The sequence below is a fragment of the Enoplosus armatus genome, chromosome 9 (genome assembly GCF_043641665.1).
Source record: "Enoplosus armatus isolate fEnoArm2 chromosome 9, fEnoArm2.hap1, whole genome shotgun sequence".
NCBI classification, from domain to species: domain Eukaryota; kingdom Metazoa; phylum Chordata; class Actinopteri; order Centrarchiformes; family Enoplosidae; genus Enoplosus; species Enoplosus armatus.
The window spans coordinates 2,603,810-2,624,044 of NC_092188.1; the positions used below are offsets into that span (position 1 = coordinate 2,603,810).

General features: G+C 40.7%; 1 protein-coding gene across 1 annotated transcript; it reads left to right on the top strand.

Annotated features, from left to right (window-relative positions):
• Positions 1-4,560: 4,560 nt before the first annotated feature.
• ctsk (cathepsin K) lies at positions 4,561-19,208 on the top strand. The gene is made up of 8 exons (XM_070912511.1): positions 4,561-4,685; positions 5,972-6,095; positions 10,570-10,692; positions 12,844-12,996; positions 16,319-16,537; positions 17,676-17,841; positions 18,006-18,114; positions 18,331-19,208. The coding sequence occupies exons 2-8, from the start codon at positions 5,973-5,975 to the stop codon at positions 18,428-18,430; spliced, it is 993 nt and encodes a 330-aa protein (XP_070768612.1). The 5' UTR covers positions 4,561-4,685; position 5,972; the 3' UTR covers positions 18,431-19,208.
• Positions 19,209-20,235: the final 1,027 nt, after the last annotated feature.

The window sequence follows — 20,235 nt, forward strand, 5'->3', positions numbered from 1 at the left end:
TCATCTAAATCTCAGCAAGAGAGCAAATGAACATTTTCCCCAAAATGTTGAACAATTTCTTTTAAATTGACTTCAGTTTGTCTGATTTCAGTGTTGAATAAAAAATTGTGAGAATTGGCAGAAATACACGCATACACGTTAGCCTGCTTTTATTTAGGACTTTATTTAACATGAAGAGAGAAGCTTTGATGAGCGATCAATACATCTAAAGCAGCCGTTTAGGCTTCCTTCCCTCCAGGAGTGGGCAGAATTGATTCATTAGATCCATAAACACAAAAGACAAGAATGATAAACTGCCTGCAAGAATTTTCAAATACCAAAGAGACATAATGTATTATGTATCTCACCTGCAGACTCTTTTTTTTTATCTATATTATCTGTTAATGTGCATTAAAACATTCACACACATTCAGAAAGAGGAGAAAAGTGTCCCTCCAACAACAACAACAACAACTTTTTTTGACCTCAGCGAATGCACTCCCTGTTTTTCCCTCGACAAACAATCTGAGCTTGGAATGAAAAAAGACAACACAGTCTAATCTGTTGGAATCAAAACAAGCCTTTAAAACCTCTTTGGTGTCTGCTGCACTAATCTCTGAACTGGTCAGTGAAAAGTGCACACAGTTCAGATCGGGATTTAAACCCTCTCGGGCTCTCTCAGTAGATTGGCGGGGGGGGGCGGAGAATCTCAGTGATGTTTTCGAGTGCTTAAACACAATTCATTTCAACAGGGAACAGCATTAGAGTTACGTAATCTGTCCCCGAGGGAGTCATATGGATCAGGGATGCATATAGAAAATGGGATGTCATTCGGTTTTCTCTGCAGTGCCCCAGTGCTGTGATGTAAGATTACTTCTTGCCGTTACAGAGCCAACTCGCTTCTGTAACGGCAAGAAGCGGACATCCCGTGATGGCCTGAGTCAGCGCATTGATCACATGACGGGAGCATTTTGGGAGCTCAGCGGTTTTGCACTTTCGTGTTGGCTTTGGACAGCATGTGTAAAAATGGGAAACAGATGTGGCCTCTTAGAGGGAGGGGGAGGAAGGAAAACAGGAATTTACCGTCAAACTGGGCCTCAGACTACTTTCCAGTACACACAATGAACAGGAAGTCAATCGCAACATTAAGATAATGGCTGCCGCTCACATCAGAGCATTTGGATTATAGAAATACATTCTCAGCCTGTGTAGAGATATTAATAGATTTTCTAACACTGCAGATAAAAATAGTGCCATGGACTGCTTGGTAACCACCTTAGTAAGGAATATTGGATTATAAATCTATCACTGTAGCCATTCCCCCTTTCATCAAGCCCACACACACACACATGCATTTACACACAGGTCATGACCTGCTGCCTGTTCGGTGGTGCTGAGAGGGGGGTTGGGTGCTGGATGATGGATCAATAGAGGCACTATCGTCCGTGAGTCTAATTATCTAAAGTGGCTGTGGAGGAACCTGGAGGAAGAGTCTTAAAGGAGCTTAAAATGCACTCGGCTGCCTGGTGAAATCCAGCGAGCAGACTCTCCAGAAAGACAAAAAAAAAAAAAAAAGAAGCATCCATCGATCAGATAGATAGTGAGCTGTCAGTGATGAGAGGCCGGGCCTGCACCCGCTCGCCTGTGCTGCACTTAACACACCACAGATCGTAACACGGCGGAGATCTTAGCACAGCACTGGAGATTGCTCGTGACCTTGAGGGGCGCTGAAGCTGCTAACTGAAGAGACAGATGAGCTGCGTTTCTATGAAATTCTCATCAGTTCATGTTGTTAGGAGCTCTGACTGTATCATTAAACCCTCACCTACAACAAAGTGTTGTATTACACACATTTGGGGGAAATAGATTGAAACATTAGACTAAAAGGTAAAAAAAAAAAAAAAAAAGGTTAAAATCATGCCCCCTAGAGGCGACAACGTTCATTACACCCATGTAGTGGGGGATTATGCCCTTACTCCCCACATTATGAAAGTGTTGGAACAAACATCATGTTGACTTTGTTATTTTTGAGTCTTATACGGTAAAACTTTGTTGTGAGAGTGGCACTAGAGGAAAACTTATTGGCTAATTCATAGATTAGAAGGGTTTATCCTTTTGGGAGCATTCAAGCGAGGCTCTGTAACTTTTGAAAGTTTGCTGTTACAAATCAAAAGTTATAAGCTGCTCAATTTAATACACTGAGGGGTTTCACCACTGCAGCCTTACTTGGTCTGGTGTGACCTGTAGGTTATGGTGGCTAATGTTAGCAAACTTTAGCTGCATATCACGGAGTAATTCATCTTGTACTGCTGTTACACTGTGTTGTACCATTTACCATTGCTATTCAGTAAAAGTGACTTTCTCTTTAATGTGCTCAGTGTATTTTATGGCAATCTGCTTTTATAAGGTGCAGTGCTTTGTCCCTCCCTCACTACCACCACTGAGAGGCCCTTGAGCAAGGCCCTTAACCCCCAACTGCTCCAGTGGACCCAGCTCAGTGGCCAGCAGATCAGACTGGTTTACTGGACAGCTTCCAGATGTGAATGTGATCAGGGTGTTCCTGAAAAAGAGATCATTGCTCCCAGTGAAACTCCCCCCTAAAGGTGAAAACACATATATTTAACATGCTGTATATGAACTAGCTCGTGTAGCTTGTGAGGGTGGGCAACTCACGAAGCTCATGGAGTTTCTAAAATGAAAAGGTTCAGCCTCTGAAGTGGCTCAGTGGATATTCTCCGTCAATCCGTCCATTAGATGCTGATATTTCTTGTGTAAAAGGGGATGTTTCAGCCAGATGTTGGTGTTACAGGAGTGAGTGATGGGGGACAAAATCCACTGTCCTTCTTCCTTCTGTGTAAAAATGCATTCTAACGTTCAGCTGAAGCTAACATGAGGCTTCAGCAGCCTGTGTTGAACAAATCAAGTCTGTACTTTACTAATTTATAGTCTTTTTGGAGCTTTTTGCTTTCCCGACAGTGTGTCCCCTGCGGAGGTGCAGAAGAGTGACAGTAACACAAATAGGACTTTTTGTTATTCGATTATAAGCGGTGTTGTAGTAGCTCTGGTAAGAAGTATAAACGCTGCTAAAACTAGCTATAGTACCACTGAATCCTATTGTTCATTCAGACCTCATTACATGTATGAGTAACCTGCTGCAACACGGATCACTGGACATATGAGGTACACGGGACGTTCTTATATTTAGACAAGTGACCACATGTGCTAGACTGCTGTATGACTATAGGAGTCACACGACATGTTCACATATACACACAGACATGACACATTAGACTGTTGACTGACCGCAGGAGGAAGTACGTATCCGCCAAAAAACAGACGACATAACAGAGAAAATAAATAAGGTAAAGATCTATTTTGGCTCTGGCGTGGGAAATTTATTTGAACGAGTTGATGCTCGTGATCAAGTCTGATATGTCGCGTTCATGTACTTTTAATGTTAAAAGCTCTTTTCTGCTCTTCTTCTGAAATATGCAACATGTTTGACTGTCGACCTTCAATTACTAATGATGTGTTAATAATTGTTAATAACGTTTAGGGCCAAATCCTCAGTTGGTATAAACGTGTCCTTTTTGATGTTCATCAGCCTTTCCACTCCAACTGTCACAGTCCGCGATGTGTTAAAATGTCCATTACAGTGTTCATTTACTGTGGTTTCAGGTACACTTCACCATCATCATCCTCGTGATTCTTCTCCACTTGGTTCTCAGTTCATGCTGCAATAAAGTTGGTGTTTTACATAAGCCTAAAAATATGTGTGGAAACATTTTTGTCACATCCTTAATGATAACGTCGTTCTCTTATGACTTGGGACAGTTGCCATATTAGTATATTCATGCACCTAGAAATGACGTCAGTACGTCTACAACCCGATCATGTTTTCTATCAACATAATGATGAAAAGTTGTGAATTAACGTGTCGCAAAATGTAAAATGTTCACTGACATTTTTCACTTGTTTTCCTGTTTATCACACAAAAGTGTGATAAAAGTTTTTTGTGTTGGAACTCACAGGTTAAGTTATGGAAAGATTGTGGTCTTGCTTTAATATCGGAATGGGGTGTGTTTACTTTTACCAAAATCTTTCCATAAACATAACCAAAGTGCTTTTGTTGCCAATACCTAACCAATAAACTGGACTCACTCAGGATGCGATCTCCGGTCTCTGCACATGACTTGCATCTACATTAAATACAGACATATTCTTCAAAATGAGACTTGAGTTTAAACGTTTAAAGTCATAGACTTTTCCTCTTTCGTATCATGTTTTTCTTGTATATTATAACCAAGAACTAAGCACATGTTCATATTTTACAATGGTCTGATAAATAATACAACTCAAAGACGCCATTCTTATTAAAAATCCCAGAGCCTTCTTCATTTTTAAAGGCGTGTCCCAGAATGCAGCACAGCGCTGAGTTCACTGCCAGCCTCTGTGAAGTTTTCAGAGGTGCCTGTGTAATCTGACACCTGACATCATCTGGTTTAGGGATCTTTGCTATTTGAGTGAAACCAGATGTAAGTTCCCAGCCTGGAAAAAAAGAAACTCCTCCCCTGAACCTGGAGCTCCCATTGTACTTCCTCAAAATTCAGCCGATATAAACTCACACACTGACCTACTTTGACAGTAGAGGAAGACGGTGTCAGACTCAGAGGACTTCACCCAACTCTGCCACTTTTGGTCTTAAGGTAAAGTTTATTGTTTACTGATTTCCTGGTTCAGAGTTTTACTTTCAGTTTTCCTTCTCTTGAACAGCAGTGGTTTTACAGTTAGTAAGAATCTATTTAAAAGGGATTTAAACGGACTAAAGTAATGTTTTGTACTAAAGGTAAATGAAACCGAATTCGCTTCATTACAGGCATTGATTTCCCAGGAAAGACTGAGTTTGACTCTTAAGATTTCTTCCCTGAATTTAGGCCCAGATGAATTCATACAAATTTTTGCCAGCTAAGAAAGTAATTAGTCTTAATAGGATTAGGATTAGAGAATGATTTTGACCCACTTGCACCCTAATGGAAAGAGTTTTGGTAGTCAGAGCTGCAGCTTTAACTGGGAGCTGTTTTGCCCAATGAGTTAATGCATACTCATTGAAAATCACAACAGGAGACAAATGAAAACATATAATTCACAATATTGATGCTTTATTTAAAACACAAAGTCATTTCTAAAACAAAGAAACCACAAGGAGAATTCCTATGACTCATACAGCGGCACAGCACCGCGCACATATTTTTTGTATTAACTGTAAATTGTTTGCATAGATCATGAAACCCTGCTATTCAAATCATGGCTTTTCCATCAAGTCATACCAGATGTAACTAATGTGTGTAGGAAGCAGACAATGTAAAGCAGAACAGTTCACACAGATTCAAAGTTGAAACAAACAGTTTCTGCTTTAAGTTCAGTTAAACTTAAAACAGGTCGATGGAAACAGTGGACACAACTGCAGTTTAGACGCAGGACGTAATAAAAACAAGAGAGAAACAGGATGAAGTTGATGAATGACAGATGGCAGGAAAGCAGAGAGAGAGAGAAGCAAAGATGGAAGAAAAGTTCAGACTGCGGTGAATGTTTAAAGCCTGGACTTGAAGAAGCATTGAGAAAGTGTCTGAACCCCTGATGAGAAACAAAAAGTTTGATTCTTTAACTGGAGTCTAGTGCTCATATCTTTGGAATGAAGCTGCTGACAGACGATATCCATTACAAACAAGAGTTCAGTATTTTTCCCCAGACTTAAATTCCTCTGGAAACTGCTCTCAGAACAGCAGTTGTCTGTTTCTTGCAGGTTTTCCCTCCAAAGTCAGCTGTTGGACGGTTTCCTTGGAAATATAAACTAGCATACTCCCTGTCCTCGATTGAAACCATCATGAGACAGTAAACCAGTCTACAGAAACTCATTCAGAGGGATGTTTCATTGTCTAGCCTGATTTAGTGCATATAAAACGTGAGGTTTTCTGTGTTGTTCTTCTTCCAGGATGTTGCACTGTGTCTGCGTGTTGCTGCTGGCGGCCTCAGCTCTGGGCCACCTGGATGAAGCCCTTCTGGACGGGCAGTGGGAACAGTGGAAGGTCACACACACGAAAGAGTACAACGGCCTGGTCAGTGTCTGCTAGTGTGTACCGTGTATGAGAGTTTATAGCGCTTGATTAGCATAAAGTCCTCTACAATGTTAAATACGATTACGGCAAGGTGAAAGGACAAAAGTGGTTATAAAGATAAGTTGAACTACAATGAGTTTGGTTGAGTAAACACACTGATTTTTTGACACACTGAATATGAAAAATGTATTTTAGTATCCTAGGAAAGGCTATTTGCTGCACATCACAACTATACTATCTACTACTTTCTAAAACCAGTCTCTTAAAGCTTGCTTTGAGATGTTTGTCTCAACTGGAGAAAACAAGATTGCACAACTTCATGCTTGACAGTGAAAAGGAAAGGTCAGGAAAAAAAGAACATACTGGTGTATGTACTAAAGGCACGTATGTATGAGCTGCATGCCAAATGAATCTGTGCACTTTTGTGGTGAAGCCTCATATTTTATTAACAGTCCACATCTGAACCCTAGATGGTATTTGTACAAACCAAAGTGTCCTTTAAAGAAAGTTTATAAATCCTGACACACAATTCTGACTCTGTATACAAATTATTCAGAACTGCAGAGTTGTAAATTGAAAAAAAGCTTCTTTTTTTTTTTTTCAATCAAGTCAGGACTAAGAAGTGACAGATTTAGAGTGAAGGATCAGCGTGGCAGTAATAGGAAAGGATGTCCAGTTTTCATCATAGCTGGAGTCTCAGTGGCTTTTAGAGAAAACTTGAGCTGACTGAAAAAATTTCCTTTTTCAAAGCCGACTTTCAAATTCTTCATCAGAACATTTACCTTATCTGTGTCTGTATGAATATATAGATGTGCATTTATCTAGCTCTTCTTCTTCTTCTTCTTTAGTATTTTTGTCTTTGTGCTTCAGTAAATGGCTCAACATGTGGACATCTTTGCATTTGACTCATTGTCTGTCTACAGCTGACTCAGTTTAACAGCCAGTCAGTTCAGTGTTAGTCTCCTCTCTCTCAGCTGGCCGGTTTCTGCTGTCGCCAGTCTGGTGGATATTTATTTGGGAGGATGCAGGTCTGTTGAGAGAACATTAAACAGAGCCTCATTGAGTTTTAAGTAACTTGACGCCAATATCAAAGCTCCATTTGGCTGGCTTTATCGTTCTGTCGTTTGTTTGGGGTCTTATGTAGTCATTGTTTAAATCATTTCATCATCATTCAAAGATGAAAGTGGAGGTTTTTGTTTTTAGAATATTACAATTACCGATGGGATTCATTGATTGTTGTTACTTCAGAAAATCAGTTTGTACCCAAGAAGAACTGCAATGGGGGTTTATCCATTTCATTATTCAGCCTGCTGAAGTTGCACTGCCCCAAAGTATTTTAAAAGATTTGATGCTGCCAGTCCACCAAAATGTTTAGATTGTTGACATGGATATACTTTTATTTATAATATTAGATCATCAGCATATAGACAGATTTTGTCATCATTAGCACCAACTGGTACATCTGAAATGTTTGTGTTTGTTTGCAATACGCAGAGGCAAGGGGTTAAAATCTAACAACTCTTCTAGTGCGAGTAACATCTGCTGGAGAACGGTAGAGGGACAGTTTTCCACAAAGTGCCCAAACAAATAGTTGAATTACAGTTGATGAATCCTGTCTCCAATAAATTCAATTTGATAGAATTTCTGCCAGTAATATTTTCCCTGGTGATGTTTTTTGTGTAGGAAGCGTTTCAGTGAGGTGATGGGAGGCAATCAAAGTGCAGGACTTTGACGCCAGAGACCAGAGTTTGCATCCAGAGTCCAGTGTGTGATTTAGGGGTTTAGACAACAAAAGCACTTTGGGGAAGGTTGGGGAAAGATCGTGGTTTCAGGTAGATGTTAATAAAGTAAACATGTCATGTCACTTCAGATTTGTCCAGTATTTATCCAAGACCATTGTCTTTCTTGAATCTTAACCAAGTACTGTGGGCAAGTTTAGTGATGTAGTTGCTGTGATGAGTGAGTTATGTATTGTGAGAGTGGATGTTGTAGGAAAACAATGAGCTTCTTGCAAATATGTTCAGTATCCATATTTTGCAATGTAATCCAGGCGGCATTACTTTTCTTTCAAAAGGTATTTGCTGTTGCAAATTAGTAGAATATAAACGTAATATCTAGCAGGGTTGAGTAGAAAGGTACTGTGACAGCCAACAGCAGCATGGTCAGTTATGATAATAGCATGTTTATTTGTTTCTTTTAAGGCATATGTGCTGGTCATGTGTGAGAAGAGCAGTGAGCAAAGTCATTGTGAAAGAGCTGGTTCTAAATCTGTCATGTTCCAATAGGAGGTTGGTTCCCTTATTGTTATGTTCTGCTGTAGTTGAGGTCTGTCACAGTGTTTAAATCCCCAACAACACAATCAGAAAAGGAAAATGAATGAAGAGTCGAAACAAAATACATTTAAAAAGAAGAGAGTAGTCATAACTTGGCACAGATACAGTGTCGATCTTCAGATGTCCTGTACATCTCAAACCATTTAGAGTAAGAGTATTCTTTCTGTTTGAGTGACGAGTGGTTGGTGATGAAGAAAAGATGCCCTCACAGGCCACATCACAACTTCTGACAACACAAGAGAATCATGCTCTCTGCTGACAGTGTTATCTAACATCATTAACTGTAAATCTTTAACACATCTGTTAAAAGATATCGCCATCTTTTCTTTTACCAGACATACAATATGTTCTGTACTGCAAACACTGCGGGGAACAATGTCGACTGGGGAAGCAAGGCATGTGAGGCCCGCACTGGTTGCTCTACTTCCTTGTTTTGGCCCGGAGAAACAAGACAGATGGAGTTAGAGAACAGAGAATCAAAAGTAAAGCAGGACATGCACAATGAGAATTTACAGTGACTTCATCTTTCTCATCCTTTGCCAGTAATTCAGAAAAGTTAATTTCCAAAAGGCTGAACACCCACTTTTGCCAAACTGACTTTGATTTACTTTGATTCAGGAGGTCTTGTTAGGGCTTAACCAGGTGAAATCACAGGGACAAAACCTCTCATCCTGTTTTTAATTGAGGTTAACTCAAGCCTTTAGTTTTGATATTGTACTGCAGCAGTCAGCAGGTGTCAAAAATGTCCAACAGTGGAAACTCCTCTCGTCTTTATAGTTTACCCTCCGTTTTTTTCAGTTTCCCTGTCGCGAAAATACCCAGTCTTCTTTTTTTTTTTTTTTTTTTGTTCAAGTCGGTGTTAAACCAGAGCCAACCACGAATTTACTTCCTGAGCGCTCGGTGAGCATCTGTTATCCCTCCAGCTAGAGGTCACCACTCCACAGCTGTGAGTGTGTGTGCATGTGTGTGTGTGTGTGCGTGTGTGTGTGTGTGTGTGTGTGTGTGTGTGTGTGCATGTACAGTTTGTGAGCGCGTGTGTTTTATGTTGCTTTTATCTGTATGTATGTATTTATTTGAGTGTTTGTGTTCATATGATCATTAGCGATGTATTATTTACATTGATGTGTAGTCAGCAGGAAAGACCCTCTCTCCTTCTCTTTGTCTCTCTGTCTCTCTGTCTCTCTCTCCTTCTCTTTGTCTCTTTGTCTCTTTGTCTCTCTGTCTCTCTCTCATGGTGACTTTAATCAGTATTCCTCCAACAGTTCCTCTAATTCAACCCTCCTTGAACTGACATCACTGTAATAGAATCAAAGTCTCCTCGCATCATTTGCATTTCCCATTACTGGAATGGATATCAAGATAGAAATAATGATTATAGTTATGCTAATGGTTGTTAAGACCACGAATACTAAGTGGAGCCTGAATGCTTTTTAGGTAACCAACAAGCACTTGGTTGTATCTAATTCCCATGTTGTAACGGGCGTGCATATCAATGAAAGTCAGTCTCTCTTATCTCATAATAGACACATAGCGGTGATGGGATGTAAATCTCCTAAAAGTTAAGGATGAAGCAATATTTTAACACGACACACAACAAATGCGTTGGATAGTTGCTGTATGAGCTGTACGAGGGAACATTGTTGTGTGAACGTGCACTGTTTAATTGGCCTAATTAATGAAACGGGGCTGTAACACAGACAAGCTTCCTTTCCAATTAAAATGGAAAATTGGCCTATTTGCCCAGATTCATTTCTTTGAGCTGTCAGGTGTTAACACAGGAAGGAAGGAAGGAAGGGAAGCAAAACTTAAGATTGAAATATGGGCGATAGAAGAATCTGCGTATGTGATGACCTCCTTATGAAGCCCATCAGTGTCAGGTCAAAAGAACCGTTACTGGGACCCTGTTGAGGGACTGGATCTCAGTATCCCACAAACCACCCAGCTGTTTAATGATCCTGTAAACTTGAAAGTCAGAAATTACTGTGATAACACTTCATATTTGCGTTGAGGAAGCCAGACACAGACTGCACATAGGCTGCATTGGAAAGCTAAAAGGCTAATGATGATGACAAAGCTTCTACAAAAAAAAAGGTTGATTCTGTCTTGTGTCCAGTTTTGACTCAGGCGCTTGTTTGTCACAGGATGAAGAGGGGATTCGCAGGGCGGTCTGGGAGAAGAACATGCGTATGATTGAAGCCCACAACCAGGAGGCAGCACTGGGCATGCACTCCTACGAGCTGGGGATGAACCACCTGGGCGACATGGTGAGTCTGATCATATCTCACTCTATGTAATGCCAGACTACATACGAGCCAAATAATATCCCAGTCCAGCGGGTACGGGCTGAACCCGTTTTATCTAATGCAAGACAACCAGCTGTGTCTGTAGGACTCGTTATGATGATGTTCGATGTGTAGTCTGACAGTTTTGAGTGTAGTGATCCTCTTTAAAGAGATAAATGATCCCGAAACATCAGCATGGACTGACGGCAAAATGCACAGATCTGTTTTTGAGATTGTCCAGTTTGTTTCCACCACAGTTCAGCTGCAGTATGTTATAACACAGTTTCGACTTAATCACCAAATACCTATCAAGTTAGTAATTTATCATTTTTTTATCCATGATATCGCTGGCTGAGCGCAGCTGCTGTTGTGCCAACACCAGACAGTTGTCTCAGGTTAATGAAGTAAAGATTTACCAGCTGTCACGCCACTACTGTTCCTTTCACACGCCTCAGGATCGGATCTTGTATCACACATTCACGTTTCCCAGATTAAAAAAGAACATTAGGGCTGCAACTAACTAATTCTCGTCACGATTAATTAATATGCTGATTATATTCTCGATTAATCATCAGAAAATAGTGAGAAATGATTTCCTTCAACCTAAGGTTGTCTTCAAATGTCTTCTTTTGTCTGACCGGTCCTGTATCATGTATGACAAAGAAAAGCTTCCAATCTTCCCTTTTGAAAAGCTGGAACCAGCATATCTTTTACATTTTGGCTTAAAGAATGACTAAAATGATTACTTGATTATGAAAATAGTTGCAAATTAATTTTCTGTCAATTAACTAATTGATTAATCGACTAATCGTTACAGTCTGGGCAGCCTCGCTGTGCATCCAGAGCACAAGCTGAGATACAGCTGCCATTAGCAGCTGCCATTAGCAGCTGTAGCAAGTGATAATTGATCTTTCAGCTCAGAACACTCATTAGTGAAAGTTCTGTTTCACTGTGTTTCACTCTCACATTATGTCCAAGAAACAAAAGTATAAAGTAAAACAGAAAACCAGCTTCTAGTGTCAGAGATTCATATTTTAATCAGCAGTTTTGGCTTTTAGCTGCTGTCATCTCTGTGTTTTGCTCCTCTCATGAATGCTGCAGCCCACCGAGGTGAAACTAAATGGGTTTGGTGTCCTTAAATCACCTGCAGTCAGTGGCTTGTATGTCAGTGCGGGTCATGACTGGTGGTTGTTTTTGCATCAAGATGCCGGCTGTAACAAGCTGTACATCAAAAATGGGTGGAAAGCAAAATGCATAAAATACAGCATGCCAGTGCTCGGGCTCATTTATTAGTGACAGGAACATGTATAACACATTTGGATTCTGGATAAATGGCCAATTTCATGTTTATGTAGGAACAGGTGGCCGTGAAATGAAGGATGTTTTTCAATTTTCATCTTGACTGGAAGCACTTGTGTGAAATCATAGAAATTAACAGATGGTCTGTATTTCTTCCGTTAATGATCTTCCTGCTTGCAGACCGAGCTGTAATGAAAGCACTGGGGAATTCTGAGAATAATGAATGGCAGGATTCTTTTAAAATAATTGCTATAAATAATAGTCATATAACCAGCAGATTCATTGTGACAGCCAGCAAACAGCACAGGAGTCGCTCTTTTGCTCGTCTGCTTCTTCTTTAATGTCTTTGTTTTGTAAATCGTGTAGTTTTATTTGCACTTGTGTGCCCCTTCTGGTGTCTCTTTTTGACATTTGTACAGTACAGAAAAATGACGTTTTACTTTGGAGTAAACTGTGTTAAACCCATCTCTTCATGAAACGCTTCTCATCCTCCGTCACCCTGCTGAATCAAATCCTCCTTCTCCCACATCTCCTTTTACTTGTTCTTGTCTTAAGTCTAAAAATAAATTCTCTCTACCTCTCTTCTCTTGTCCCGAAACATTTCTATCTCACAAGATTATTCCTGGAACCGAGGAAAGTTTCATACCATCTTTTGTCAGGGTGATACAACCTGTAACCCAAAGCTTCTGCACTCTTTGGTTCTTGTAATGTTTTTGATGAAGAAAGTCAACCTGCTGCCGCTCCCTGTTTTTAAGTATCTGGATGAAAGCATCAGAAACATCCCTAAAACCTGAAACATGATATAAAACGTCAACTGTGTCTCTGTTCACGCAGACGACAGAGGAAGTGGCCGAGAAGATGACCGGCCTGCTGATCCCGATGACCCACGAGCGCAGCTTCACCATGGCTCTGGACGACAACGTGTCCAAGCTTCCCAAATCTGTTGACTACCGCAAGAAGGGCTTGGTGACTCCGGTGAAGAACCAGGTCTGAGATCATCCAGCACACGTCTCACCCCTGTTATATTTAGTCAAAACTGCGCAAATTGTAAATGATAATTCATCTTATTGCATATTAAGTTCATGAGAGATTTGAGATTTGGTCGTTTTCTGGCAGCTTTTGGGTGAAACAATGTAGTTTTGACATGACCAAAATACACCACTCAAAATCCCTTCCGATAAAGCATAAATTGCACCTTTATGTGGCTATAAGGCCTTTTAGTAGCAGGCATTTTTGACTTATCATAGTAGGGAAAGTGTTGGAGGGTGGGATGAGTCTGTTGCTGCTGGTGGATGACAACTGTCACAGTAATGAGCCTGAATGAGGCTGAAGAAGATGGCTCAAAAACTTGCTTCTCACAAGTCAGATATTTTTCTAACAGAGCCTAAAGTTTCCAGGCCAGCTGTCAATTGTAAAAAAAAAAAAAAAAAAAAATGTCTTTGGACATGTTTTTGTTTGAGCTAAACTAGATGAAGAGATGATGTGGTGTTTGATTATTAATGCGATTTATTTTAGAGATAAAGCATTAGTGTTTTATACAGTAAAGTAGAGTAACTGGTTTCACAAGAGCAAAGACTGGATGAAGACGCACATTTGGAGAATGCATATCTGGTTACTGGCAGTAAAGCAGCTTCCATTAGCTTTTGAATGGCACTGTCTCAATAAATAGGAGAAATGGGTCAGCATGGACCTGCTGGTAGACGCTATTTAACCTTCAACACACAGTTAAGAAACTGCAAAGTGTCACTAGAGTTCCTGGAAATATGACAATGAACGGATCAAATCATCAGATCACAAGTCAGGACAGGTCTTGTGCAACAGAAACTGTCAACATGATCAAGATCACATGATGAAAGCATTACACAGCAGAAGCACGGCAACTAGACCAGGCCTGGAGCATGAGAGGTAATAAAGACAAATACAATAATACGAGATAGAAATCTACAGATAGTCGTTCTGTTGGGTTTCGGCATGAAACAGGGTTTGTTTGAGGGTTTCAGGCAAAATGTTGAGAAGGAAACACAAAACCTTTGTTGCAGGAAGAAGTAAAAGTAATGACATCAGCTGAACAAAAAGGAAAAGAAAGTGTTTAAAAGCGAAACACATGTCAGGTGAACTGTGGAAATATTAAACAAATACAGTATGTGTTTCAAGCAGGTTTTTAGTACTCGAACATGACAGAAATCTACAATTATCAGCAGGTCAATTTGGGAAAACATGAAAATACTGGAAATCTCAATTGGATTAGTTCAGGAACACGCCCTGGAGATACGAGGTTTTCACTGTACAGCGAAATGTGCTAATTTAAATCAAAATTTTCAAAAACATCATACAAGTCTGGCCTTGAATGAAAAGGATGAAGGCTTTCAGAGAAATACCTGAAAACAACCTCCACCCCCCCCCCCCCCGTTACGACTTTCATGCTCCAGAAAAGCAAAGGAAACAAACCCAGTTAGAGTACGATCACGTAAGCTGCCGGAGGAAACCGCCTGTTCTCTGAAACCGCTAATGGACTTTGGAAACAAAGGAATGGGTTTGATTATTAGATGTAATTAGTCATTATGAGTGGATCGGACAGCCGGCCGTTATTTATGTAAACAAGGCTTGAGCAGAACAGGAAGTACATAGATTGAAATATGGTGTACATCTGTGCTTTGTGCTAACAGGCAGATTAGCAGCACGGTGATGTAATGTTATCTAATGACCCTCTGAGCTGAAGCACTGGAGGCTCAGCAGGGTCAATACTCAGTTTTCAGTGTTACTCTCTAGTCTTTTCTAAATAGTAGCTAGTTAATTTATTTCAGTTTAGTGTTTCTGGCATTTCTTTATGTTTTTCTACTGATGCAAATACAAACATTCTTCTGCATATTTATTTACTCCAAAATTAGACATAATATCAGTCTGGAAAGTCTTTATTGTTCACAGCTTTTTAGATGGTTTTAGCTGGTCAGGACAAATTTAAGCACGAGGTTTTTTTTATTGAATTAATTTATGCTTTAAAATGCTTTGTTGTAGTATTTCAGTGTAAATAGATGAATAAAATAAAATATAAAAATATTAAATAGATATTAATAACAACAACAATATATAACAATAATAATAATAATAATAGTAAAAATAATTTCCCCAAAAAATGGATGACTTTGACGTGTAGTTTTAGTTTTTGGATAACAAAAACAGATAAAGTTATATTTTTGTGACAGGTATCTTATATGATGCATGCACTAAAATATACATTTTGGCAGATTTATTTACTCCCTAACTGCAAACCTTTGACAAATATTCATTTCAGATGTTGTTGTAGACAGGACATTTTAAAACATGATTTTGATTTTGATTTCTAATAGAATTATTCCTATGTTTAATAATAATAACACTTGTAAATGCAGTTTCAGTTTGTGTGGAGGACGTTGTCGCCCTCTGGTGGATGGATTGATGATGACTTATTGAGCTGCTTCCTGTTGTTCATGCATCACGCAGCAGACTGACGACACTCTCTGCATACTAACATCTCTGTTCCTCCCCGGCTCCTTTTATGACGACTGAATAGTGTTTTGATGTTGTGTTTGTTTGAGGCAGATTTCAGTCTTTCCAGAGCTCTTTTTTTATGAAACTCAAATAGCTGCTCTTAACTAGGGCTTGACTGAAATATTGGTTTGGGCCAGGTTATATTGGCCTTTACCATTAAATACACTACATGGCTCAGTGTATATGGACACCTGAACAGTATTCGTGGTCGAACACTATGACTTAAAGCTGCTCATACTATCAGCTCTAAGTGTCGGTGTGTGTCTGTAGGTTTCATCCTGTACAGATGCAGACGTTTGAAGTTAACTTAAAACACAGTTTCAGTGTCTCTGACATATTATTGTTAATGAGGATGAATACATGTACACACTCCTCCTCCTCCTCCTCCTCCAAACCTGCACCACTCAAATAGCCTTTTCAAAACAGTGTCATTGTTTGATCCCACTGACAGAAATGTCTTTTGAATCAAAGTTGTCAAATCCTGCCCCCAAGTGGACAGAAAGGAGAGGACACACATTCTGTTTTTCACGTCTCATTGATCAGTTTGATTCAGGCTGATGAGGCATTAATGAGGTGTTAGGATGCTCTGTTCATCCTTTGGTCTGTTAAAACACAAGAACGTCACAGTTTCCTAAAGCGCAAATTCTGTGATTTATATAAATGCTTGCCTGGATGATAATACACTTATAATGAACATATTTATTCTTTATATTTATTATACAATCTCAACAATCTTCTAGTCAAAACTCTGAACCCCTCACTCTCATCATCCTCCTGACAGGGCTCCTGTGGCTCCTGTTGGGCCTTCAGCTCGGCCGGGGCCCTTGAGGGCCAGTTGGCCAAGACGACGGGTCAGCTGCTGGACCTCAGTCCCCAGAACCTGGTGGACTGCGTCACAGAGAACGACGGCTGCGGAGGAGGATACATGACCAAGGCCTTCAAGTACGTGCAAGAAAATGGAGGCATCGACTCTGAAGCGGCGTACCCGTACGTCGGAGAGGTAAGACAGCCTCGAAGCCGCTCGTATGAAGTGAACTAAGGGATATCTTTTTAGTCCTGGACTTTCCCTTCAGCGCTCTGTCATCTGAATAAACGATCACGTGTTCTGAGACTGAGGTTCACCACATTTGTGAACGTTTCAGTCTTCTTTCCTGTCACGTGTTAACGTGTTGCTGGTGTGACGTCCTGTTCTGTGGCCACAAATCACAACTAGAGCTCAAGTCTCAATGCCCTGCCAGGGGCAAGTCTGACACTGTGGGTCCCCCTTCAGACTGCCCCCCAATAGCCCCCATCTACTCTAATGGCAGAAAATATTTACATATTGATTGTGCAACATGAAAAAAGTTCATATTAATGGCTTTTGGGAGGGATAATCATGCATGTTTTGTTTAAAAAAATGTTTAAAAAGGACCACAGGCAGGTTTGTCTTTGGACTGCGCTAGGCTAGCTATTTCCCCCCGTTTCCAGTCTTTATGCTAAGCTAAGCATCTGCCAGCTCCAGCATCATATTGAACGTACAAGCACGAGAGTGGTATTGATCTTCTCATTTAATTCTCAGTAAGAAAGCTAATTAGTGTCTTTCCCAAAATGTTGAACTGTTCCTTTAACATGCTGCTTTTAAATGATACTGAATACCCAGAAATCGGCTGCAGACACAGACTGAAACCGAAGTGGTCAGCGGTTCCTCACTTGACTGTCACACCTTTCAACACACAAAGAAAAAAAAAAATCCCACCATTCAATGTTGCCGTGAAGCAGCAGCGAATATGTAGCTGAATGGTGGTGACTTAGCAGAAATGATGAAGTAGAAACTCTTCCATTGTCTTACAAAACAAACATAGTTTCCTCCTTAGTCATCTGTTGGTGTGAGAAGGAAGTACAACTGCTTGTTAATGTTTAATGGCTGCACTCTCCCAGTTGTTTGGATACTAGGAAAGTACTGACAATCACAATTTGCTGGAGACCAATGTGACACGACCAAATGTCTGTATAAAGATGTCACATGTCATTAGGGGATATCTGGGTGTTGAAGTTTATTAAATTAAATTAAATTTCCAGCGCTGCAATTTGAGCTTTTCAATAGAGAATACAGCAGCAAATATTTTCAGCATTGTTCTCCTCCTTTGTCTTGTGTGCAGGATCAGTCGTGCCGCTACAACTCATCAGGCATGGCAGCCCAGTGCAAAGGCTACAAGGAGATCCCGGAGGGCAACGAGCACGCGCTGGCTGTCGCGCTGTATAAAGTGGGTCCAATATCTGTGGGCATCGACGCCATGCAGTCCAGCTTCCAGTTCTACAGGAAAGGTCAGTGAACTGCTCAGACATCTGTTTTCTGTTGATTTTTTTTTTAAAAAAAGGGGAAAGCAACATAGAAATTGAATGAGCTTCACATGTGTGCATGTTGGTGATGCTCCTCCAGCTCAGAGTCTCTGCTCCTCACTCACGCCTCCTCTCCGTCATGTGCCCAGGTGTTTACTCCGACCCCAACTGTGACAAAGAGAACATCAATCACGCCGTGCTGGCCGTGGGCTACGGAGTGACCGCCAAGGGCAAGAAGTACTGGATCGTCAAGAACAGGTGGGTCGCATCGCCTGCCTGAGCGGCATCAGGTGGCTCATGAGGCCGCCAAAATGAAACCACAGGTTCTGTGTTAGCGTAGCGCTGATTTGATGCCGTCTGTCGGCCATGTTGGTGACAAACTGATGAGCTTAAATGCTGTTTGACTCCTGGCGATGCTCAACGACTCTCGTGTCTCTTTGTCTCTGTCGTCCATCTCCTGTCTTTCCCTGACAGCTGGGGCGAGAGCTGGGGCAAAGAGGGCTACATCCTGATGGCACGTAACCGTGGCAACCTCTGCGGCATCGCCAACCTCGCCAGCTACCCCACTATGTGAAGAGACGAGTGCGGAGCTTAGAGGAAGACGAAGGGATGACAAAGGGTCTTAGACTACTACATACACAAATACACTTGGAAATGCACGCAGAGTTCATTCCAACATGTCAGCAACCACTGCAAAAAATAACAGGTTTGACTTTATTCATGCAGACTTTTCAAGCAGCAATCATATTTCTGAATTACCACACAATAAAAACGAATCCATTGTCTTTTGGAATCAACCTCTTCCGGTGATGAAGAGGGCGAAATGTTGTCCAAAACGTCTGATGAGGACGTTTGGTTTATCTTGAGTTATTTGAAGCACTTTAAACCCCTTCAGTCTTTTCAGTTTTATCTCCAAACCAGCAGACTTCCACTGTGGTCTCTCCTCCGTCAGAAAACACACTCACAGTTTTAGTACCTCCAGGGCATGGTGTCGGTAACCCTAACCCCGATCACAGGTTGGTTTGGTGCCACAGTGCCAAGTTAAATCCACGAACCCACCAGGAACAACCAACGTTTCACAATGTTTGACTGGTCTGTGACAGTTTCAGCCCCTAACTTTAATGACAGTTTGTGTGAAAACTAACAGAGTTTAAAATCAGCGAGACAGGAAACATTGCTGGGCAATGGGAGCTCCTCCTTTCCTGTCGATCAGTCAGTTCCTTTAAAATCATAAACAAGTTCTTCTCTTGATCGCGTCGACTTTTGTTGTTGTTGTTCTGTTCAGCACATTTATGATGATCAAACTGTAAACTGGTGTTTTCTATGAAATTGAATAAAGGTTTCATTTTGAAGTTGAATGTGTTATTTGGATTCTTCATACTAATCTAACGCGACATTCATTGGATGTGTACTGTGCAAACACTTTATACCAGCCAGCAAACAAATGGTGCATTTCTAAATGAGCTGCATTCAGTTCAGTGAATACGTGACGGCTAAACTGAATATACTGAAAACAACATATCATCTCTGTACACAGCTGTAATGAGTGCAGAGGTCCATTCGGTTTATTCATTCTAAGAAACTCGTCACAGGATCCAGTTGGTCACAGTAGTCTGATTTTGTCAAACATAAATAAATAATACAGTTAAATAATATAACTTGGCCTTTCTGACCATGACAGACTAGTGTGTCGCAAATGAAGCAGGCTGCTGTTTGTCGAGCATGTAGTATGAACATAATGTTGCACACGCTTTGCATGTCAGGGCTCATAACCACGTAACACAGAGCAATCAAACACTGTGAGTTTATATTCGCTGCAATTTATTCATGAATTTGACATTTTATATGATTCTCATTGATTTAAGTTCATTGAGTAGCAGAGATGGTTCATCCATCCGTCCGTCCAACACTCAAAAACATCTGGCCGACTGCCATGAAACGTGGGGACCTCCCGACCTTTCATCCAGACTCCTGGTCTTCTTTTATACAGGTCTAAACTACCTCTTGACCTACACTCTGGTCCAGAGCCACATATCCCTACAACTGCTGACTGGATCTCCAAGACATCTGCAGTGCACAGTCCGGCTCCACCATCATACCAAACACTTCACGTCTACATTAGAAATAATCTCATAATCTCACTTTATTTGTCTGTTACATCTTTACACTGTGAGGTGTAATTCACACCACGGCCTCTAGAGGCTGCTAGTGCGACTGTAGACTTTTTAAACATCTATACATTTGATTGTTTTAAAGATTTTAGACGCTAATTAACCCAAACATACTCGCAGATTCTCTGGTTCAGTTTTGAGGCATTCAGGCTTTAAAAATAAGACCAATAAATAACTCTTGCTCACTTATTTCTTCCGACACTCTGAA

What these genes read in the sequence shown, in the direction of transcription:
- ctsk (XM_070912511.1), top strand. Translation starts at nt 5,973, where the DNA reads ATGTTGCACTGTGTCTGCGTGTTGCTGCTGGCGGCCTCAGCTCTGGGC. An exon ending in CGAAAGAGTACAACGGCCTG is followed by an intron (nt 6,096 to 10,569) that starts GTCAGTGTCTGC and finishes TGTTTGTCACAG; the next exon opens with GATGAAGAGGGGATTCGCAG. An exon ending in TGACTCCGGTGAAGAACCAG is followed by an intron (nt 12,997 to 16,318) that starts GTCTGAGATCAT and finishes TCCTCCTGACAG; the next exon opens with GGCTCCTGTGGCTCCTGTTG.